General features: G+C 39.1%; 1 protein-coding gene and 1 long non-coding RNA gene across 3 annotated transcripts in view; both read left to right on the top strand.

Moving 5' to 3' along the window:
- The window catches only part of LOC124289032 (mRNA-decapping enzyme 1B-like), a 154,148-nt gene extending 144,366 nt beyond the window's left edge, over nt 1-9,782 (top strand). The window contains exons 3-7 of one of the 2 annotated variants that reach the window (XM_046725627.1): nt 1,914-2,085; nt 2,551-2,950; nt 3,887-4,028; nt 5,092-5,201; nt 7,145-9,782. In XM_046725627.1, coding sequence (XP_046581583.1) covers nt 1,914-2,085; nt 2,551-2,950; nt 3,887-4,028; nt 5,092-5,201; nt 7,145-7,222 — 902 coding nt within the window. In that variant the 3' untranslated portion in view covers nt 7,223-9,782. Of the gene's footprint in view, nt 1-1,913; nt 2,086-2,550; nt 2,951-3,886; nt 4,029-5,091; nt 5,202-7,144 lie in introns of those variants that run through there. The other variant, XM_046725628.1, reaches the window with a different exon arrangement.
- Nucleotides 9,783-10,356: 574 nt separating this feature from the next.
- On the top strand, nt 10,357-12,572 carry LOC124289031. Its single transcript, XR_006901570.1, has 2 exons — nt 10,357-10,668; nt 10,837-12,572. It is a non-coding gene; the product is annotated as an uncharacterized LOC124289031 (long non-coding RNA).
- The last annotated feature ends 12,962 nt before the right edge of the window (nt 12,573-25,534 follow it).

The following is a 25,534-nucleotide window of genomic DNA, read 5'->3' as shown; positions in this document are numbered from 1 at the left end:
TCACTCACTCACTCACTCACTCACTCACTCACTCACTCACTCACTCACTCACTCACTCACTCACTCACTCACTCACTACTCACTTGGTGCGGGTATTGACAAAACACAAAATTGCACCCTGCCTTGCAATACTTGCTAATCTGTTGTGATGTATATTGCAGTATATGGGAAAACGTATCTATTAGTTTTGTTTAACATAGACATGAACAATTGAAATGTTGTTCACACTTTGGGTCGCCTTTCCTTGCAACAATAGTTATTTTGGCAAATCTTCTTTTGTTATCGCGTTGCAGGGGGTATTAAAATGGACTCCATCCGTGCGTCCGTTCGTCCGTCGCACATTTGTCTTTCTTCCTCCGAGCAGAACTCTAAAACCGCTTCACTATTTCTTCACCAAACTTGGCACATAGATAGATCTGGTGGTGTACTGGTGCCTTTTGGTAGTTTTGGAATTCTGAATAAAATATTTTTGGCATTTCCATGGCAACAAGTTTGACTTAGACTGAAATTGGTGGTAGTGCTCTTTTCCGGAGCAGAACTCTAAAACCGTTCAATGTTTCTTCACCAAACTTGGCACATAGATAGATCTGGTGGTGTACTGGTGCCTTTTGGTAGTTTTGGAATTCTGAATAAAATATTTTTGGCATTTTCCATGGCAACAAGTTTGACATAGACTGAAATTGGTGATAGTGCTCCTTTCTGGAGCAGAACTTTAAAAACCTTTCAATGCTCTCCTTCCACTTTTCTATATACACACCTAAATATTTGACATAATCATAACTTGTAGACATAATCATGAAGAGTATTTTGCCATTGCGGGGGATATTGATGACTTTGTCTTCTTGTTTGTTCAACCCCACACTCTATTTTACAGCTATATAATGCCATCTGACCACCCAATCCCATTAGTGGCCTGTTCAGACATGTATGGGTTGCTGAAGATCAATTCTAACCCATATCTTCAGGGCTCTTTTGAAATAAATATTGAGGGCAATTCAAATACCGAGTTGAGTTGAAGACACAAACTCAAACATGCAAGGACTGTAGAAGTAGGTGTACAAGGAACTGGATCTAAGGGAAGCTACTCTTTGTGGCTTTAGATTTCCAACAAATCACTATTGCTTTGATTTCAGAATCATGTTCAAATCCTCTGGAATGCTAAATCTTGTGCTATATCCCACTCAGGTGTTGTTTGTATCAAATTCAGGTACTAACATCCTTGTACTGATGAAACATAGAATGTGTCAACTAGGGCTGCAACGAATACACTATGTGGTGAATATGATACGTATCATGAATATTGGGTAACGAATACAAATAATTATTCAAGAATACAGTATTGTAGTTAAGTGATTGATTTACAATATGAACACCCATGTTGACAGTTTTGATTTGTCACAGCAATAACCAGTGATCTCATGACACTCAAATTTGGTATGTAATAGTTATAGTCGACAGTACCTGTACGGCCTTGGCAAACTAACATCACTTGCGCTACTGCAATGCTAGTACATATTCAATCCTTGCATATCTCACTTTCCAAAAGTACACAAGGGTTCAAGTAAAACATGCTCCCTTAAAAAAATCGTAAATATTCGTTAATATTCGGTTCTGGTGACCACGAATAACGAATTGAATTCATGAAGGGCTTCGGTTCGATTCACCGAATATGCGAGTGAATCGTTGCAGCCTTAGTGTCAACACAAAATGATTAATACGCTCAACTAAATAGATTCTCTCGATACCCTTCTATGTAGTAGTGTAGTTGTTCCCAGGAAAGCTGAAGGTCTGTTGTTTGGACCACTGGGATTGTCATGCACATGAATTTAATCTTGAACACGACATAAAGCCTTATTTTACAACAACTTGTTTAATTGTTTGTTTTAATTCAAGGCCATATCCTTCTCCTTCAGAAATGCCTGCAATCGTGTCAGGTAACCTATCCCAGCCTGCATCTGATTCTTCAGGACCAATGACGCTGGAGGCGTTGTTCCGTAAGGCCAGTATTAGCCAACAGCGGGGAGGAATGGTGGATGCCTCTACCGCTGAACTTCCAGATGTCACCAAGCCCTCAGTGTTACAAAGGTAGATTATTTTCAAAATGGGATCATGACAATTATACTCTTTCTGGAAAGTGTGTATTACCATAAGGCCAAGCTTGGAGTTGTGAGGAATTAGAATTGATATTGTTCAAATTAATCTAGGGGCGGTGGGGTAGCCTAATGGTTAAAGTGTCTGCTCGTCATGCTGAAGTGAGTGAGTGAGTGAGTATGGTTTTATGCCGTTTTTAGCAATATTCCAGCAATATCACGGCGGGGGAGACCCGGGTTCGTTTCCCCATATGGGTACAATGTGTGAAGCCCATTTCTGGAGTCCCCTGCCGTGATATTGCTGGAATATTGCTTAAAGCAGCGTTAAACAATGCTCACTCACTCTCTCACTCAAATTGATCTGTTTATCTCCTACGTTAATGTCGTGTTGTTGAGTCATGAGGCTACGTTAATGTCGTGTTGTTGAGTCATGAGGCTCACAGTGACTGTTGTACTGCAGGTCAATCTCCATGGTGGAGACAGAATCTCACAAGGACAAGCTTCCCCCGATGCTGCAGAAACTCATCTCAACAGGACAGACGGTGGAGGAGATCGAACGGCAGCAGATCAGCCACAACATCCTTGAAAGACCAAGATCAGAAGGATGTGACTCCTTGAAACCCGACGGCACCTCCCCCATCCCCATGCAGGACCCCCTCCTTCACAAGCCCCTCATGGCAGGGCTTCATCAGCTGCTGGTCCCCAGGACCAAGCCCCAGCCCCCTGGGGGTGCCGCACAGCCAGGAGCCAAGGCAGGTGACGTCACTATGTCTGGGGATGCCCCGCTGCTGAAACCCAGCGACATCGAGCAGGGAGGGACCGGACTGGCTCACAGTGTATCCATGCTGCCATCTACTCTGGTAATAAAACCTGCATACAGTGGATAGGTGTTTCTTCATCAATGAAGGCATTCTGTGATTTAACTGAAATACAGTCACAGGTGGCATTTAACACAACTTTGTCACTCATGCAGTGGAACTTTGCAGAATTGCAAACTATTTTCATCCAGGTGCAATGACACTATTTAAAACAAAATATGTACCCTAACATACAGAAATTATCATATATTAAACTTTAATTTAACTCTTTACATGGTTAAACTGTTTTGAAAGTTAAAGATTATTAAAACTGATCTTCGGTGTACAGAAGTCTTTTCAAAGGGAAGTAACTCCAAGAGCAGTTGATGGTTCTCATTCATTGTTGTCTTAGGGCCTGTTCGATTATTGCGAAATTGGTTTCTCTTGTCATAAACAAGTGTCTAGTTTCGGATACATCGTTTCAAAGTGAAACTAAATTCTATTTTTATATACGAGTGAATGGTTTCACCATCCGGTTTCAAAATGGATACCCCAAAAATGTCCCAGCTACTATATATGTGGAACGAATTGGATTGCAGCATATTGTTTTGTTATTTTATCAGTTAATTAACAAAAAATAAAGAGATAAGATGCTTTTGGAGGTAAATATTTGCGTATATATAATTATACTGTTACAAGTAATTATATGTATACAATTTACATCAAATAGTCATGTTCAGTAGACTGGGGTTTTGAATAATATTTTCTCAGTTGATTTTTATCATTATTTTGGTTACAGAAATTTGCTCTATTTTGCCACCAAGATCAGCGTATTATTTATTTCATCATCACATCAAAGTATGAACTGCCACACAGTGCTTCAATTGATGAAACTTAGTTTCTCTGTAACTATGATATTTAATGACAGTTCAATTTAATAAGGGAAGCTTCATTTGTGAAGTATCAATAAGAGCTATGTGTCTTGCTTCGTCTTTGTAGATGTCCGGTGATGTTGGTATACTCCCATCCTCATCAGTGTCGTGTCCCGATGTGCTCCTGTCTCCCATGGCATTCTCGTCATCACATGACAAGAGGAAAAGTCCCCCGCTCCCTACCACCCCCACCACACAGCAGCCAGCAGGTAGGTACACCAGTCAATCTTATACATTACAACTATAGATACAGTCGTATGATATCTTGTATTAATGGTATTCTACCACGTATATCACCCAAGTGTTGGCTACCCGCTGGGTTATAAGAGATCAAGCTGTATCACGTGACAAGAGGAAAAGTACCAGTGTATCACCAGTTTTTATCACTCTAGGGTGTGTCACAGCAGGATATATCATACCAGGATTTATCGCATGAGAATATATCACACCAGGGTATATATCACCAGTGTATATCACACTAGGGTGTGTCACAGCAGAATATATATTATCATGAGAATATATCACACCAGTGTTTATCACTCTAGGGTGTGTCACAGCAGGATATATCATGATTTATCGCATGAGAATATATCACACCAGGGTATATATCACCAGTGTTTATCACTCTAGGGTGTGTCACAGCAGGATATATCATACCAGGATTTATCACACTAGGGTGTGTCACAGCAGAATGATGAGAATATATCACACCAGGGTATATATCACCAGTGTTTATCACTCTAGGGTGTGTCACAGCACAGGATATATCATACCAGGATATCATCATATCCAGGGTATATATCACACTATATATTATCGCATTAGTGATTATCACTCTAGGGTGTGTCACAGGATATATCATACCAGGATTTATCCCATGAGAATATATCACACCAGGGTATATATCACCAGTTTTTATCACTCTAGGGTGTGTCACAGCAGGATATATCATACCAGGATTTATCCCATGAGAATATATCACACCAGGGTATATATCACCAGTGTTTATCACTCTAGGGTGTGTCACAGCAGGATATATCATACCAGGATTTATCCCATGAGGATATATCACACCAGGGTATATATCACCAGTGTTTATCACTCTAGGGTGTGTCACAGCAGGATATATCATACCAGACAGGGTATGTAACACTGGGCTCAATCACACTTGGCCGTGTCAAAGTATAGGTACATCACACAGGGCTATATTACACCACAGATATATCAGTAAATCATGTATCTCCTGTGTAAATACTTGTATGCTTGTTTCAGCTCTGGACCGCACCCAGAGTGACAGCTCGGAACCGGAGCAGTCGGCTGCCATCACTCACTCACCACTCACCAAAGATCAGTTACAACAAGCTCTGCTTTATCTCATTAAGGTACAGCTGAATTCTGTGTCCTGTTTCATAAGGCAACTGTAGCATGACAAGGATCATCCCACATGTAGATTTGTGGAAGAACTTCATCTGCTGTCATTTCTATTGGTGACAGAATCTTAATCTTCTTCTTGTACATGTTTGATTTTGTCCTACATGTCCTTATAGAATCAGATATAAAATAGGGTATCGAGTAGCCAAGTAAGACGTTTTATTGTCACGCCCAAGGACCAGGTTCAATTCCAAACTTTTGAGCCAACTTTCTGATGTCCAACGTTGTGTTATTGCTGTAATATTAATAAAAGGTCCTTTGGTAATCCAGTGACTTCAAGCTTTGCCGCTGTCTGTGTAGAGTTGCCTTCCTTGGCTGCTTGTTTATGACACCAGGTTATATAACACAAGGGTATGTTTGACTAGGGTATATCACACTATGGTATATCACTTCAGGATATATAACACCAGGATATATCATGCCAGGGTATGTTTGACCATATCACACATTGGTATATCATTTCAGGATATTTAACACCAGGATATATCATGCCAGGTATGTTTGATCAGGGTATATCACACTTTGGTATATCCCTTCAGGATATATAACACCATGATATATCATGCCAGGGTATGTTTGAACAGGGTATATCACACTATGGTATATCACTTCAGGATATAGTACACCAGGATATATCATGACAATGTATGTTTGACTAGGGTTTATCCCTTCAGGATATATAACACCAGGATATATCATGCCAGGGTATGTTTGACCAGGGTATATCACACTATGGCATATCACTTCAGGATATAGTACACCAGGATATATCATGACAATGTATGTTTGACTAGGGTTTATCCCTTCAGGATATATAACACCAGGATATATCATGCCAGGGTATGTTTGAACAGGGTATGTTTGATATCAGGGTACACCAGGATATCACACTAGGGTGGTATATCACTTCAGGATATAGTATCACCAGGATATAGTACACCAGGATATATCATGACAATGTATGTTTGACTAGGGTTTATCCCATCAGGATATATAACACCAGGATATATCATGCCAGGGTATGTTTGAACAGGGTATATCACACTATGGTATATCACTTCAGGATATAGTACACCAGGATATATCATGACAATGTATGTTTGACTAGGGTTTATCCCTTCAGGATATATAACACCAGGATATATCATGCCAGGGTATATCACACTATGGTATATCACTTCAGGATATAGTACACACCAGGTTTGATAGGGTTTATCCCTGGATATATAACACCAGGATATATCATGCCACGCGATGTGTTTGACCAGGGTATATCACTTCAGGATATATAACACTAGGTTATATCATGCCAGGGTGTGTTTGACCAGGATATATCACGCTTAGGTATATTACTTCAGGATATATAACAATAGGTTATATCATGCCAGGATGTGTTTGACCAGGGTATATCACACTTAGGTATATTGCTTCAGGATATATAACACTAGGTTATATCATGCCAGGGTGTGTTTGACCAGGGTATATCACGCTTTGGTATATCACTTCAGGATATATAACACTAGGTTATATCATGCCAGGGTATGTTTGACCAGGATATATCACGCTTAGGTATATTACTTCAGGATATATAACACTAGGTTATATCATGCCAGGGTGTGTTTGACCAGGGTATATCACGCTTTGGTATATCACTTCAGGATATATAACACCAGGATATATCATGCCAGGCAGGTTATGTAACACTGGGCTCTGTCACACTTGGTCATATCCAAGTTTATTGGTTTAAAAGGTTCGACTGTTCATGGGTTTAAGTCAGTTTACTTTACTATTTCTGTCAGCAGTTTTCTATTCTCATGTTTGTGTCACAGTGGTAGGCATCCATAACGTAAGTCTTTGAGCCATCATCACTCACTCAGTAATTTTTTTGTTTCAGAATGACAACACTTTTGTGTCAACCGTTCATGAGGCATATCTGAAGAGCTTCAAGACTTTGGCTGGTCATAAGTCGTAGCAGGAGTCATTTCCTTCTGATGTTCCTGCATTTAAAGACTCTCCTTCTGGAGAAATGGAGGAGGAGGTCACAGAGGAGAATATCTCTGACGCAATGGCCAATGTTATGTATGGACTGAGGAGAATGATGCAGGATTTTATGAGTGGTTACCATGATGTACGATGAGAGAACATTTCGCTTGGCTGGTTTACACTGAGCAATGGTCTCAGACAATACTGAATACACTGCTTGTGCAATATACCTTCTCATAGTCAAAGATTGTATGTCAGATTTACCTGAAGCCATGTAAACCAAGTTTAGCTTTCAGAGATACGTTGGTTGGTATTTATTTTCAAGGTGTATTGTTCCCTGCCACAGAGGTGGTACAGTCTTGCTGATAATGTCCTAGTCCGATATTGCTCAATATTCCACAGTCAGTCATATTTAAACCGTTTTGCTATGTCATAATAACATGTCCAACATAGATTTTCCATTCATGTACAATTTCACACTAAGCTATCAATTAGATCGAGCTCATTATTGTATGTAAAGTTGTAACCAGTCGAATATTTGACAAATATCTTACAAATGGACATTTTGGGATGATTCCAATCTCAATTTGGGGCCCCAGTCATCACAAGTGCCACAAATCACTCTCTCACTTAAATAGAGTTTGAGCATGACTTCGTTCCCAACTTTTGTTAAATAATCATGTTATTGTTTAAAGGCTAAAACATTGGCATATTTCTGTCCGATTAGGGTGAAAATGTTAGCATATCATTCCAGGGTTTGAAATTAGTACCATGATAAATCAAGACAGTATTTGACAGATTTGCAGTGTTTCTGACACATAGCATTACTCAGCGATAAGATGTGACGATAGAGGACTGTTTACCTGGTGATTGGATGTGATTTGACAGAGCCAAAATCTGTGAGTGAGTGAGTGAGTTTGGTTTTACGCTGCTTTTAGCAATATTCCAGCAACATCACTGCGGGGGACACCAGAAATGGGCTCCACACATTGTACTCATGTGGGGAATCGAACCCGGGTTTTCGGCCTGACGAGTCAACACTTTACCCACTAGGCTATCTACCCACTAACGACCTCCCACCCCAATAATATAAACACCAGGAGCCTTCCAAACACTGCAGAATCCCAGAGAACAGCTTTTAAAAGTTGCACTGCATACTATTAAACCCGACATTAAAGGTTTAACAATTTCTCAGAAGCATGGGGTAAACAGATTTGGTTCAAAATTGGGAGTGTTTTTATGTATTTCTACCCAATGTGGAGTCAAACTAGTAGTGATGTCATTGCTGTCACCAGTAAACTGTTATATTGTGTTTCATATAATGTGTCTTTGTTTCATGCTTGTTATTGTGTATGCCAATATAATTGTGGATTATATCATTGTACAAGATGTTCAATGGCTGAAACAGACAGCATAAACATATTTGTTATTTTGATACTTTGAAGATATTGTTTTTGTATTTGTCAAACCCGGTCAAATTTGTAACTTCCATGAAACAATTAACTGCCAATCATTTTTAGTTTTGCTTTATTCACTTACCTGTACTGTAAATTCTCAAATACTGGCTTGGTCCAAAGTGTGTTCATTTACAAAGCATCCATTTCTTGCAAAAGGCCAGTATAGATCAAATGGATTTCAGATTTGTGCTGAATTTGTGATTGGTTCCTGACCTTCATACTTCTGACCAGTTTGGTTGATTTTCATATGACTTCCACAAATATGTTTTAACTTGTGGCAATAAAGCAATGTTGGGCCTTGTTCCCAGTCAATGAATACATGCAGGGACCAGTATGCTTTGCAGTATATACCGTAAGATACTTTTCAGTCAGGGTACCAGTATTGATACTTGTGTAGTGTATCAGATACCTGTCAGTCATATTGATTGTACCAGTATTGATTGTACCAGTATTGATACTTGTGCAGTATCTCAGATACCTGTCAGTCATATTGAGGGTACCAGTATTGATACTTGTGCAGTATATCAGATACCTGTCAGTCATATTGAGGGTACCAGTATTGATACTTGTGCAGTATATCATATACCTGTCAGTGATATTGATGGTACCAGTATTGATACTTGTGCAGTATATCAGATACCTGTCAGTCATATTGATGGTACCAGTATTGATACTTGTGCAGTATATCAGATACCTGTCAGTCATATTGAGGGTACCAGTATTGATACTTGTGCAGTGTATCAGATACCTGTCAGTCATATTGAGGGTACCAGTATTGATACTTGTGCAGTATCTCAGATACCTGTCAGTCATATTGAGGGTACCAGTATTGATACTTGTGCAGTATATCATATACCTGTCAGTCATATTGAGGGTACCAGTATTGATACTTGTGCAGTATATCAGATACCTGTCAGTCATATTGAGGGTACCAGTATTGATACTTGTGCAGTATATCAGATACCTGTCAGTCATATTGATGGTACCAGTATTGATACTTGTGCAGTGTATCAGATACCTGTCATTCATACTGAGGTAGCATCCATGGTCAGTTCAACTGAAGATCAACCACCGATAATTGTAAAATGTAATCAACATTTTAGAAAACGGAAAGTAACACTTTTCTGAAAAGACTGTTTTAGCCAAGAACCAATCACAGACTGGCATATTGGTTGCCTTCCATGATCAGTATTCCATGCAGTGTTTAACCTGATGCCACGTGTTGCCATGCCCTGTTGCCACATGTTTACACATCGGACAATGTCAGTCTTCAACAGTCGTACCATATCAATGTTATCTGCAGTTACACATACTCACTTGATCAATATGATCTCATGGATGTAATGCATACAGTCGCTATTTATTCATCACCTACTGTGAATGTTCATGATATTCAGCCCCTACTGTGTATATTCATGGTATTTATGTCTACAACTCATGTAAACACTCCTGTCTACTCCAGCATCATTCCCTCATTGTCATCCACCCCTAATACCCAGGTTAGAGTCACTGATACCCAGGTTAGAGTCACTGATACCCAGGTTAGCATCACTGATACCCAGGTTAGAGTCACTGATACCCAGGTTAGTGTCACTGATACCCAGGTTAGTGTCACTGATACCCAGGTTAGCATCACTGATACCCAGGTTAGAGTCATACCCAGGTTAGCGTCACTGATACCCAGGTTAGTATCACTGATACCCAGGTTAGTGTCACTGATACCCAGGTTAGCATCACTGATACCCAGGTTAGAGTCAGTGATACCCAGGTTAGTGTCACTGATACCCAGGTTAGTGTCACTGATACCCAGGTTAGTGTCACTGATACCCAGCTTAGAGTTAATGATACCCAGGTTAGTGTCACTGATACCCAGGTTAGAGTCAGTGATACCCAGGTTAGTGTCACTGATACCCAGGTTAGCATCACTGATACCCAGGTTAGAGTCACTGATACCCAGGTTAGTGTCACTGATACCCAGGTTAGTGTCACTGATACCCAGGTTAGTGTCACTGATACCCAGGTTAGCATCACTGATACCCAGGTTAGAGTCACTGATACCCAGGTTAGTGTCACTGATACCCAGGTTAGCATCACTGATACCCAGGTTAGAGTCAGTGATACCCAGGTTAGTGTCACTGATACCCAGGTTAGTGTCACTGATATCCAGGTTAGAATCACATTTCTTGAATTTAGGCTTTAAGCGGTTGAGAACATTTCTTGAATTTAGGCTTTGGGTGGTTGAAAACATTTCTTAGGTTAAGGCTTTAGGTTATTTTGCTTTTTGATCTCATGTGAGTAGCATAGTTCTTCTTAGCTCATGGCAATGTGAATATTTCTATTGTAGTTCAAGACTATCAATTGAGGTATTTCTAATTGCATTATTGAAATGATTCCTCATGGGTATTAGAGGTGGTGAGTTCATACATTGTCATTTCATCAGCATGTCGGTGCCAAAGTGGAGCTCGGTGCATTGTGTAGAGAAACAGTGTACATTTTGTGTTTATTTTTGTGTGATATTGTACAGATCAAAATTGTGATACTGTCAAATCAAACCAATGTCTTTAAATTCGTCATAGTATTGTGTTTCTGCCTCATTGGCAGATGATTATAATGGCCATTTGTTTTATTTCTGATTTTGTTCGCAGTGATGATATTATTTTGCAAAGAAAGCAGCAGTTTTAGTTGTTCTTAACTAAGTACAGATTTCCAGTGAGCTTTTAAAGATAAAACACTGCCTGGTTTGAACATGTGTAGTTTGCCTTTGTGGTGATGTATCTAAAGGACAAATTCTGAGTTTATGTAATGAAAAAGTTATTGATGCACAGGGTTGAAGGGCAAGGGATTTCTAGTTGTATGCTTATCGTGAGAAGCCACTAACCAGATTGTGCATGTTATGTTATCCAGATTTAAATAGAATACTGTTAAATGTTTCATTAATCCAAAGTCACTGACAATATAAGAATTAAGAAAATCTTACTTCTAAGACTGCTGGTGGAATCATGGTTATTGTTTCCATAACATCATCTAGTGATGTTTCCCCTGTCATCTTAGCACTAAGACTTTGGACTTTGGATAGCCAGAGCTATGGAAACTGGAGATTTATGTCACCTTTTGGGGGGAACACGTTTTCTGTACAATATTGTCTTGGATTAATAATGCATAAAATTTTAACACATGCTTCTCCAGCCTGTCCACAGCTCGGAATTTGTCTTTGTTGTTGATGTGATACATGAGAATACTGGGGTGGTGATATACATAAGTATTGTAAGTATAATTAGCTGCAAGACTGCAGATTGTGTGTCCCATGACATGATACATCGATAGGATTTTCCCCTCAAATTTTACATGTTAGAAGAACCACTAAATTTACATTTTAATATTTTCAGTAAAGTGCTGTCTTACATTTTAAGTTGTGGAATTCATTTTAGAATGTCTCTCTTTCAGTTTTGCATGATAAACATGATTTATTATTAAATAAGTTTTCGTTGTTGAACTTTTGGTTGCCATGGTTAACTGTAATATTGTGATCTTCGGTTGTGTCCTGTACATTGTCCAATTTTGTACATTGTGTAAGATGGATACAAATACTTAATGATGTTTCAAAACACTTTCTTATAGTTTCAATTGTCCATTCAATATTCCAAGAACTGAAATTTATGAAAGTGCAGTTTGACTTTGAATTGATTGTGTGCATTGAGTAGTTCCCTATCAGTCATATAGAAAGCATCTATTTCCAAATGACACAATCTTGGCTGTTATAAGATGTTGAGTTTGGTAGGTCTATAGTCATCATGGCATGCACATACTTAAATTTTATCTGAATTTAATTCTCTCAGTGAACACAGTTATAATAGTAAACGATAGAATAAACAAAATGAACGTGATATCTTGTGTTGTCTTGTTTTAATGTGGATGAAAACATGGTGAACTTCACTCCAGTTTCAGCTCACTTTGAGGTCACATCAGCTGATGGCCGCATAATTTTCAGTAAGGGAGCATCTATTTAGAGATAAATGACCCTTTAGTGATCTTGCATCCCATGAAGATCCAGGGTAGAATTAGCAACCCATGGAGATTTGTCGTAAAAGGCTTGGATCAGGTGGTCAGGCCCTTCAGTTAATACATGTGATCTCGATGCTCATGCTGTTGATCACTGGTCTGGTCCAACCTTTACAGACCGCTGCCATATAGCTGGAATATTGCTGAGTGCGGCGTAAAACTAAACTCACTCACTCACTCACTCACTCTTGTGTTTCCTGGAAACCTTTTACTTGTATTGTTTTTGTTGTTGTTTAATGTCATTCTCAGCAATATTCCAGCTGTATGACGTCAGTATGTAAATACTCGAGTCAGGGCCAGACAATCCAGTGACTGACATCACTTCTCAGTGTGCAGTCCCCAGTTTTGGAACTCCCTGCCATCTGAACTAAGAAACGCCAAATCCAAAGGCCTTTTCAAGTTTCTCCTTAAAACCCACCTCTTCTGCTCAACATTTCAGTAGGCTTTCAGGAATGTGTGTATATATGTGGGCATGGATTTGGTTTTAACTTTGTCATAGCGCCAGTGAGCACCTGTTGATGGATACCAGGTGCTTTAGAAATCAATTATTGTTATTATTATTATCAATGCAATCGATATGCGCCAACCAAGTCAAGAGTACAAGATCCTGTAAGTTGCATCTTACACAAGCATGGGTTGCTGAAGACCAATCTAAACCTGGATCTTCACAGGTTGTATTGTATATATGTATAAGTATCTTCACAATCAGTGTGCAAAATAGTTTCCAAATTTTGCTAGCCAGTCGGACTAGCCATACCTGAAAGTTACTAGCCCACAAAATAATTCACTTGCCCGAAATGTGAATATAGAAACTAAGCAAAAGATTAAAAATGACCCCATGAAAATTCACTAGCCAGTCTGGCCAGTGACTTGAGAATTACTGGCCCGACTGGATTTTTACCAGTCACAGGCTAGCAGGCCAATGGCTATTTCACACACTGTTTTAAACAAATATACATGATGTCAATCACTAGATTGTCTGGTCCAGACTCACTTGCGGATGCTATGATTTATACAGACTTACTTCACATTAGAGGTTTATCGCGATATCATGGAACGATACGATGCATATCACGATATGCTATCTTCAGTTATTTTCTTTAAAAAAGTGTATTTTGATAACAAGAAACAGTGTAAATTTTGACATAACCGTCAATTTCTGCTGGAATTCACAATTTTAAGGTCAACATATCACGATATGGAAAAAAGTATCGATATATTTATTGTCAGAAAAAGTATCACGATTAATACTAGGATATATATCGTCACAACTCTACTTCACATACATCTGGAATATTGCTGTGAGTGGCCTAAACAAGAACCACGAAAACAAGCCATCATATTGAAATGCAGATAGAACCAACAGATGATTCCTGTGTTGTCTGAATGTAATTTTGAACAAGGAGCATCAGTATTCCAGCCTGCCAAAGTGCGGCATGGAAGGCGACGTGTATGGTTAACTCTGTGCTGTAGAAGCACAGCATGATGACTATTTACAGTTATGGCACTGCAGAGTGAATGCATTGGGTGTGGAAACCGACAGTTTGGCAGACATGGTCTCTTGACGTTTTCAGACCCTCAGGCTGTTCCGAGCTGATGTTGGTAAACAAGTCTCTTTCGTTGTGTCAACAACAACAGGGTACAAGTACACAGGCCAAGGTCGGGAAAAAGACTATGACGTCAGCATCGCCAGATGTGACGTCACGCCACCAAGAATCGATCTGGCAGCCGATCTTCAGCTGAGAGCTGTTTGAAAAAGGGGAGGATATGGGTGGCATTTTTAACGTCTGTGATAAAGTTGAATTTGTTAAATAATAAATGACACTTATATACAGGAAAATGCATGTACGCATGCACACACCTGACTGTTAAGATTTACCCCCAAAGTGGAGTATTTTTTTCAGTTTCTGTTTCTTGGGTATTTAGTACTTTTTTAAAGTGTATCCTCCATTGTTGTTTAAACTCAGAAAACATACAAAGATAAAAAGAGCTGGGATAAGTATAGCTATTGCTGAGTGTGTCCACTGATATAAATATCCTTAAACTGAGAAACAATTTAAGATACACGAGTCTGGAAAATTCGGAAAATGGAAATATTGTGTAAGGTTCAAAGCCTTTTCCACCCCTTAAATTTATCTTGTGTTTTTTATTAAATTACTTTAATTGAATTGTGTATGTCATTATGTAAACAATTAGTTAATTATAAAATATAAAAATATGCACCTGTGCATGCACATCACATGGTTTCTCTCTGAATGAAGTTTTCCGACGATGTAGAATGGGCTATAAGTGTAGAATAGTCATGAATATTCATCAGTGGGCGGAGATTATATGACAGACGCTCACCTGAAGATTTCTTATTAAGTTTCCCAATATATCATATTGGCATGATTTTATAATTGACAAAGCAGTAATCTATCTAAGACACAAGAATAGGATGCTCATTAGTATATTAAAAAACAAATTAAGTTAAAACGTACAGTGTACATTAGGTATGAGACAAGAACTGGCTGCCACATTGGAGAACAGTTCGCAAAAGTTGAAATTTGATGAAAATTCGAAAGTCATATTTTTATCTTTAAGATCAGCTTAAATTTCTCAGAGATTTCGTTTAAGAAAATGTGTATTTTATTCCCCATTTGATAAGATGAAAAACACTAAAATACAAGTACGCATGCGCAGACGCGACGTGTTCAAAGTAATCCAATAAGTGATATTTTTTCCGTTTTTGCCACTGGTGTCTTTGATTGTTTTAAAGTGTATCCTGCATTTCTGTTTCGAACTCGGAAAATATACACGATCAAAAGACTTATGATGAGTGTAGATTTGGGTAAGTGTATCCACTGATACATTTATCCTGAAATCTGTGTACAATTTAAAATCAGGGCAGCCAACCACAGGAATCGGCAAAATGGGCCAAAAACAGAAATATTGTGAAAAGGTTCAAAGCCTTTTTCATTCCTTAAAATTAACTTGTGTATGTCATTATGTACACAATGAGCTAAAATATAGAAATATGCATCTGCCCATATCCACAAGCACATTTTAAGGTCTACCTCTAAATGAAGTTTTCCGACGCTAACCTGTAGATTTCTTTTAAAGTTTCTCAGTATGCACTATTGGCATAATTTTATAATTGACAAAGCGATAATCTATCTAAAACATTCAAATACGATGTTTATTCGTATAATTTAAAAAACAAAAGTGAAATTGTACAGCGTACATTGGGTATGAGACAAGAGCTGGCCGCCACATTGGAGAAAAGGCGCAAAAATTGAAATTTGATGAAAATTCAAAAGTAATATTTTTACCCTTAAGATCAGCTTAAATTTCTCAGAGATTTCGTTTAAGAAAATGTGTATTTTATTCCCCATTTAATAAGATGAAAAACACTAAGATACAAGTACGCATGCGCAGACGCGACGTGTTCAAAGTAATCCAATAAGTGATATTTTTTTCCGTTTTTGCCACTGGTGTCTTTGATTGTTTTAAAGTGTATCCTGCATTTCTGTTTCAACTCGGAAAATATACACGATCTAAAGACTTATGATGAGTGGAGATTTGGGTAAGTGTATCCACTGATACATTTATCCTGAAATCTGTGTACAATGTAAAATCAGGGCAGCCAACCACAGGAATCAGCAAAATGGGCCAAAACAGAAATATTGTGAAAAGGTTCAAAGCCTTTTTCATTCCTTAAAATTAACTTGTGTTTCTTTGATTAAATTGTGTATGTCATTATGCACACAATGAGCTAAAATATAGAAATATGCATCTGCGCATGTGCACAAACACAAACACATTTTAAGGTCTACCTCTAAATGAAGTTTTCCGACGCTAACTTGTAGATTTCTTTTAAAGTTTATCAGAATGCGCTATAGGCATAATTTTATAATTGACAAAGCGATAATCTATCTAAAACATTCAAATACGATGTTTATTCGTATAATTTAAAAAACAAAAGTGAAATTGTACAGCGTACATTGGGTATGAGACAAGAGCTGGCCGCCACATTGGAGAAAAGGCGCTAAACATTGAGAATTCTTGATATCAGCTGAGCTGTTTGCTCTTTGAGAGGGAAAGGATGAGTACGTTTGACCTACTTTTTTCTTTATTCTTATTTGAAGGTTACCACCCATGAAACGTAAAGTATACACTCAATGTGACAATAGCTCAGACACTCCCGTCCGCGAAAAGGCGCAAAAATTAATGATTGCTGAAATGTAAAAGTATTTTCTTTTTGGCCCTAAAATCAACTTATGTGCATTGGCGATTTCATTGGTGGAAAAGTTCATTTCAACGCCTATCGAATAAAATATAATGCAGGAAAATGCAAGTACGCATGCGCACACACGCGACGTGTCCAAAGTAGACATATTTCCAGTTCATATTATTATTACTTATGACTTTTTCATGTTTTTGCTTTCAATATACACTACCCCAAGAGCTAGGATATGTATATAGATTTTGAGAAGTGTGTCAAATTAAACATTTGTCTTGAAATCTAGGTGACATTTTACACCAGAGCAGCTAACCATAGGAATTTGAAAAAGGGCGACTAAAATGGAAATCTTGTGGAAAGTCTACCCGCCGTTTTTGACCTGAAAAGAGATAGTCTTCTTGGAAACTTCTTTACTGGTATTGCGTATATTATCATCTGCACAATAAACTAAAAACATATAAATATAAATACGCCTATGAACGATGGTGGCGTAGTTTAAGAGCTGTCTCTTTGTGATGTCTTTCGACTGCTAACTGTGGACATCATATAAACTTATTTATTTCATATGACCATTGTTTTGTATTCAGAGGCAGTAATCAACGTAACACGTTAGAATATGATCTTGATCAGAGTAATTTTAATAAATTAATAATAAATTAAATATGACACCAGAGAAGGCCGCCACGTACGTGAAAAGAGGCGGAAAGTGAAATTTGGTGAAAATGGAAGAGCAAGTCATGACCCTTACAATCAACTTCTGTGTCTTGGAGACAAAGACGACGTGTCCAAAGTAGCCTTTTATATGAGTTTTCTTTCCAGTATTTCTTCCATGCGTCTTATGTCGTTTGTAAAGTGTATACTCACACCGTAGGAGCGGTGAACGGCAGGAAATATTTCATAGCTGGAGGTGAACGATTTATCACGCGAAAGGAGAGCAGGTTTTATTTTTTATTTGTTAGGTGTAGGAAATTTGTCAATATCTCTATTTCTATATGCCACACTGTCCCCAAAATTCATGCTGTAAAATAGAAGACACATGTGTGTAATTCTACCAAATATCTTTCCATTCCTTCGTCATATATACAAGCCCATGAGCCTGTAAAACATTGTCTAGCTTCGGCTATGTTTCCGTAAAGATGCCTAAATATATCAAAGTTTAAGGTATCATTGCTGTATAAACGAAACACAAATACACCAACATTTAGAGTAATTATCGAACTATCTTTGTGCCAAATTTGGATGCTTAGTGTCGTGCCGTTTTCGAGCTTTAATCCTAGAAAGACCAACACCATCAAACTGTTAGTGAACGATTTAAGAACCCAGACAATTGGTCATGGTGAACGATTTCATTTCTGTTGGTGAACGATTTACGGTCAACCTAAACTCCTCATCCAATTTGCTATACAGTGTTAGCACTAACTGTAAAGTACATGTATTCAATTCTTCAGATGTGATGTTTAAACGACGGAAATGTCAACATATCACTGCTACTACTGTTCTGAACATTTTCAAGACTTCAGTGGGGTGATATATCACTGTATTGACATTTGCAGGGAGAAGACAATTATCATTATAAATATACGTTTATCTGACATAATGCAGGTAACCTCAAATACGTACAAAAAGATTTCAGATATGTGCCAGATGAAACTGATAAAGAAATTGTTGTCTCTAAGGAACCTGAAAAAACTCAGTTTAGTGTCAAAGGATGACGAATCACCATGTCCACCGAAAAGAAGTCACTCTTGAAGAACCTTCCTGCAAATTTGTGGAAGTGTTGACGATACACTCTTCTGTCGGTTCATAATCGGAAGTATGTGACGAGCAAGGACTTCGTTAATGTACCGTTTACTGTCAGATTCCCCTGAGCCCCCACTAAATCAGATCTTTATGTGAAGGAAAACCCACCCCACACTATGACACTGTCTCCACCAAATCTAGTGGCAAAACGTTCATTTCTGTCTTCCATCTCGCCGGTGAAGAAGAAATCGCGAGTCATCACTGAACCAGACTAGCTTCCAGTTTCTAAGGTTCCAGTTTCGGCCTCTACGACATCACCGCAAGCGATTGCACCAATGGAAGTCTTTCAAAACTAGGTCTGTGTATTGGCAAATTGATTGTATTGCAATATATTGTGATTCTGGTACCCGTATTCCGGTACGTATTGCGATGTATTGGGAGCCTAAGTGTTTGACAGTGAGTGACATCGTTTGTACATGCAGAGCCTATTTTCTACATGCTAAAGCCATAAAAATAAACTTAATTGTTGTGATAACAGACATTTCGAATTTAGATTTGATTTTGATGGATTGTATTTTCTTTTTATAAAATGTATTGTATGTAAAGTATGCTGTTTTGTCAATCAATTACAATGGAAAACATCAGCGTGAATAAAGTCTGTCTATGGATTTGAACTTAAACCATAAAGATAATCACAAAAAAACGACAACATTGCAATACGTATCGTTTGAAAGGCGTATTGCGATATACTGTTAATACCGTGCAGTCCTGACGATTACTGTCCTTCTTGGTCGAATCCCCGGCCCACTTCACGCAATCGATTCCTGACAGTTTGGTCGGAAATTCTTCTCAAACAAGGGATGCGTTGTGCAGTCTCCATAGCTGTGGCAAGACGATGACGAAAGTGAGCATCCGGGATGTAGCGGTCCTGGGCTTCGGTGGTAACTCTTGGACGGCCGCTACTTGGGCGGAATTGGTCTGCAGGTAACGATCCCAAAGGTGAGATATGGTGCTCTGATGAACGTTGAAATGTCGGGCAACAACAAACTGCGACTCCCCAGCTTCAAAGCGGCCAGTGTCGATGTTTCGATTTGCGGCATTCAGTCGTGGCTTGATGATTTCCTTCTTTCCAGGCAAAAACGAATGATGTAATTAAACACAACCTTTGTCTTTTTACAGTGATCGATACCCCCTGCTTTTCCGCTTACTTGGGCGTGCATTTTGGTTTGCATGTTTTCTTGGTGATGTTTTGGCGAATAATTCTTCAAACGCTTCTAAAACAAGGGGAAAAGTTAAATTGCCGCGTTTCGGCGCTGAAGCACAAAGGTGACGTTTTGGAAAGAAATATACTGAGTCAAAAAAGAAACTTCACATTCTTTCTTCAGGGCACTATAAAAGAACAAGAGATGGTAAGATGGTTAAATTGTTATTATTTCATTGCTGTGATCTGTGTGATGTACTCGATACACTGACAGTGCCATAATCAGTTCCATTAGGCTACACCGCCGTTCCAAAACATGGGTATACAGAATGTCAAGTCACAAGAATAAAAATGCGAAATTTCTCAGTTCAATATCGTGTATGGCCGCCCCGCGCATTCACCACTGCCAAACACCGTCTCCTCATCGACTGCCTGATGCTTGTGAACACGTGGTTGGGGATTCTGCGCCATTGCTCTTGCAAGGCAGCGCCAAGTTCCTGCAAATTCTGAGGTTGGTTCCTAAGACCACGAAGCCTTCTCCCAAGTGCATCCCAAACGTGCTCTATTGGATTAAGGTCAGGGGACCTCGATGGCCAGTCCATGACGTTGATTCCAGCGTTTTGAAGGAAATTTCGTGTCAACATCGCGGTATGCGGCCGAGCATTATCATGCTGGAACTGTAGACCTGGGCCATGAGCCGCCATGAAAGGAACGAGTTCAGGGGTGAGCACCTGGTCGCGGTAAGCAGCAGCTGTGAGGTTTCCACGGATGACCAGAAGTCGGGAACGGTTGTTCCCACAGAAAGCACCCCACACCATGCAACTTCCGCCCCCGAATCTGTCGACTTCCTGTACACAACATTGGGCATACCGTTCACGACGTCGTCTCCAGACTCTATGCCTGCCGTCCGCCAATCTGAGGGTAAACCTGATTCATCGCTAAAGACGACTCGATTCCAGTCTCTCTGGTCCATCGGAGGTGACGTTGGGCCCACAGCAGACGTTGACGTTGATGAAACGGTGTCAATATTGGCCCACGATATGGACGTCGAGAATGGAGATTGGCAGCCCGCAACCGATTTTCGAATGGTCTGTGAGGACAGTCGACCTCTAAACATCTCAGCCCTGGTTCGTGTAGCCGGCAGAAATCTGTCACGTAGGTGACGTAGGACGATTTGACGGTCTTCTGCTCGTGACGTCACACGTGGACGACCCGACCTTGGGCGATCAGAAGTTGTGCCAGTTTGTTGTAGACGACCTCGCAAGTCATACACAGTACGACGGCTGCATCCCATTGCTCTTGCGACGTCAATAACTGATCTTCCCGCTTGCAACATGCCAACGGCACGTTCACGTTGCACATTTGACAATCGTGGCATTTCAAGTACCGTTAGAACTGTGGTTTAAAAGTGTTTTTTCAATTCTTGAGGCCAATGCAAACACGTGCATATGAAGAAAACTTCGATGCGAAGATCACGTGATCGACTGCACGTGCAAAACCTGATTTGGCACTAACGTCATTTGCACGACGAATGGATGGGTTTGAGTGGTTTTGCTAACGTTTTTCTAGAGTCGAAAGATAGGGATCCCATTTCGGATACATAGATGTATCATCAGAGAAAAATTATTCATTATTTTTCAAATTACATTTTGTGAAGTTTCTTTGACTCAGTATAACGTAAGAAATATAATTACCAAGTAATGCCTAAAACACCATGGTGAAAAACAATTATCAAGTTGATATAGCTCTACGTGACTGAAATACGGATGTATCTATATGGTTTCTCTATGAATAAACTACTTTTGGGCAGTACAGTCTTCCTACTCCCATAAAAAATGCTTCATCCTTAGAAGCATTCAAATCGGGACTCAAAACCTTCCTCTTCAAAAAAGTCTACAACCTATAACTGCGAAATATTCTCATGGTCATTTTGACGAATTGTCATATCTTCCTCTTGAACTCTAGTGACTCTTTTTATATGTAGCGTCTGAGCATGCTCTGGATGGACTATGGCGCATAAGAAATATCCATTTATTATGATTATTATTATAGTACAGCTCAGGTTTGTCACTAGAAACTTCATTGAATAACCACCGTAAAGCGTTCACTATGATGTTCTTAAATCGTTCACTAACAGTTTGATAGTGTTGGTCTTTCGAGGATGGCAGTTCGAAAACGGCACAACACTAAGCATTCAAACTTGACACAATGATAGTTCAATAATAACTCTAACTGTTGGTGTATTTGGTTTTCGTTTATACAGCAATGATACCTTAAACTTTGATATATTTATGCGTCTTTACCGAAACACAGCCGAAGCAAGACAATGGTTTACAGGCTCATGGGCTTGTATGATAACGGAATGGAAAGATATTTGGTAGAATTACGCACATGTGTCTTCTATTTTACAGCATGAATTTTTGGGACAGTGTGACCTACATAAAATAAAACCTGCTCTCCTCTCGCGTTATAAATCGTTCACTTCCTGCTATGAAATATTCCCTGCCGTTCACAGCTCCTACATTGTGGGTATACTGCATTGCCGAGAACATGGTTTGCTGTAGATACATACAGCGGTATTTTTGTGGAAATATAAACACGGGAAGATGAATATTACAATTATAGCAACGAGTTGAGAATGCAGTTAGGCATTGGAACATCCAGCTGATGTTTGGCCAACAGGGTTCAAGTACTCAGTTCGCACTGTGGTGAGGTGACGTCGCGGTTTCAAAAACGTATGCATTGCACAAAATGTTTTACCTGACATTGTATCAGAAGTGTTGCCACACAATGTAACCAGATCTTAACTTGAGTTGACAGTCTTCCCATCTGTATCTTCTTTCAAGAAATCCAGAACTTATTTGAACTAGACCTACCTAGCAATCGCTGAACTTACCGTTATTCTAAGTTTGCTACTTTCTACATAAATCGAAAAATAATCCTCTTTTGTGATATCATTCACTCACTGTAGGGAGGGCAAAGCAACTGAAAACGGCAAACAGAAGCCTCATGTGTACACTTTCTTTTTAAGGGGCGGTGGGGTAGCCTAGTGGTTAAGGCGTTCGCTCGTCACGCCGAAGACCCAGGTTCGATTCCCCACATGGGCACATTGTGTGAAGCCCATTTCTGGTTTCCCCCGCCGTGATATTTGCTGGAATATTCCTAAAAGCGGCGCCAAACTAAACTCACTCACTCACCAAATGGGTACAATGAGTGAAGCCCATTTCTGGTGTCTCCCGCCGTGATATTGATGGAATATTACTGAAAGCGGCGTAAAAACAAACTCACTCACTCACTTCCCGTTAAGGTTCTTGTGAAGAAAAGCCTTTGCCCCTGCATATTATATTTTTATTCATCATTTGTTAACCTTTGAATTGATGTGTTGAAGTTACGTTTGACCCTAAAGATATTTTCCAGTCAGAAGCGTGTACTTCCAGCCAAATTTACTCAGATGGGGCGATCTCATCCCAACTCATTGTTAAGTGCGGCGTTAAACTACAAATAAATTTTTGGACATTAATTAAATTCATGAAATTAATAAACTAGGATGAACAAGCCAGAATTATCCAGTGCGTTGAGTTCAGCATGTCAAAATAGAAAATTTTCGATTACACTTTCTCAGTAATGTACAGATTCTAGTACTTTCGTTGTGATGAGTTCCATCCGGGATTCGAACCCACACTTTCAGAGTCTGGCACCTAATCGCCATCACAAAGATGTCTATCCCGCTCAACCACCGTGGCTTCCCAAATATAACATGTCACATTTGACCACTTTCTTAATGGGATTGTGTATTCACCGAGCGTATCATGTGATCGTCTCAAGTTTATCTTGTGAATGCGTTTCAAATTGGGATTAGTCCTTTTGCCAAATGAAACTGTGTATACGTCAGAAGCAAACGTAAAATCTCCAAATTATCATCACAGAGAGAATCATCTGTATGGTTCAGACCATGACTAAGCTGTCAGATGAAAGACTGAATTAACCACGTGGATGACTGGATCTGACCTTCCTAGATCTATTAAACGTAAATTAACGGTAAAATTAATTGAGACTAAGTATGAACCAATGAAAGCAGTTGTACAGGATTCAAAAACTAAATGCTGAATTCTTTGGCATCCCTCACAATGTAAACATGAACTAAGATTGTTCATCTCTACATGGGCAGTTTAAAACATATGGTTGACTTAAGGCGCGTTCCCACGTTGCAATTTGTTGTATACAAATTGTGGATAGCAACGTGTTGTATGCCACAAATTGCAGTTTGGGAACGCGCCTTTAGTTAAAGCAGTCAGACTCATATGGTACTACATAATGGTATTTCTATCACAGTTTATGGGAATTGTTTATATCTCAAGGATTTTTAATGTGTTTTTTTTACTGATCACCAACAAAATTCTACACACCTGTCAGTGGTTAGGCACATGAAATTGTGGTCACATGACGCCACACACGCCGTCACAAGAAAGAGCGTCTTGCATACACCTTTGCTTGTTCACCACAGTTGAAATGGGCTGATGAGTCAAGTTAGCCCTGGCCATTATGGTATTCTCCCATACCTTGTACTACCCATTTTCAACATAATTCATTTCTCCAAGTGAGAAGTTTCCTTTTTTGTTGAGTATATAAGTCGCGAGACTTGTTTACCAATCCAGTGTGTGTACTGGTTAACGGATATAAGGGACCGTGCATAATTTACAAGTGTGTGTTTAAGGGAATCACCCATTTTTATTATATATTATATATATTTTTTTTTTTTTTTGGGGGATTTTGTACATAATAATATTAATAAAATATGCTTAAAAAAAATGGGAAGGGAGGAGGGGTTACTAATTTTGTACATGACATGGGGGTCACTTTGTACATACATTTTAGCAGGGTCACTCACATTGTACATGCTTCTCCATAAAAATCATCAATCAACCACCCCCACCCCCACGATCTATTAACCAACATGGACATATGAGACAGTAACAATAAAGGAATCTCTCCTTCAATATTCATTCTTCCCAGCATGTGGTGAATGCAAAACATGCCAATAGTTATCAAACATAAAAAGTAGGGTTCTTTATTTCATTGTGTCATTTGTTTGTTTGACAAGTAAAGTTATTCTTTCACCATGTGGGTAGATGTATGCCAAATTATTTCTCAGTTGTGTGGAACCTGGGATAACTTTAACTACTTTACTTAGGGTCCTTCAGCTTCAACACAGTGTTTGTATCATTTGCATTACTATACCAACTAAATATACTGAAAAACTTCCGTGAAGATCCTGGTTAGAATTGGTCTTCAGAAACCCATGCTTATCGTAAGAGGCGACTAACGGGATCGGGTGGTCAGGCTAGCTGACTTGGTTGACACATCATTGTATCCCAGTTGCATAGATTGATCCTCATGCTGTTGATCACCGGATTGTCTGGTCCAGACTTGATTATTTACAGACCGCCGCCATACAGCTTCAATATTGCTGAGTGCGACGTTAAACAACAAACCAACCAACCAACTACTGAAAAAAGTATTATCATCATCAAAATAGTTTATTCAACAAAATGCAAAACTCTAATGCATAGATGGATACAGTGGTCAGTATTGGCAATATACAATAGAAATACTTCAGTCCAC

The sequence above is a fragment of the Haliotis rubra genome, unplaced genomic scaffold (assembly GCF_003918875.1).
Source record: "Haliotis rubra isolate DU_JTF1 unplaced genomic scaffold, ASM391887v1 Scf430, whole genome shotgun sequence".
Classification (NCBI taxonomy): Eukaryota; Metazoa; Mollusca; class Gastropoda; order Lepetellida; family Haliotidae; genus Haliotis; species Haliotis rubra.
The sequence above is the reverse complement of the archived record's forward strand: the minus strand, read 5'-3'. Positions and strand labels throughout refer to the sequence as shown.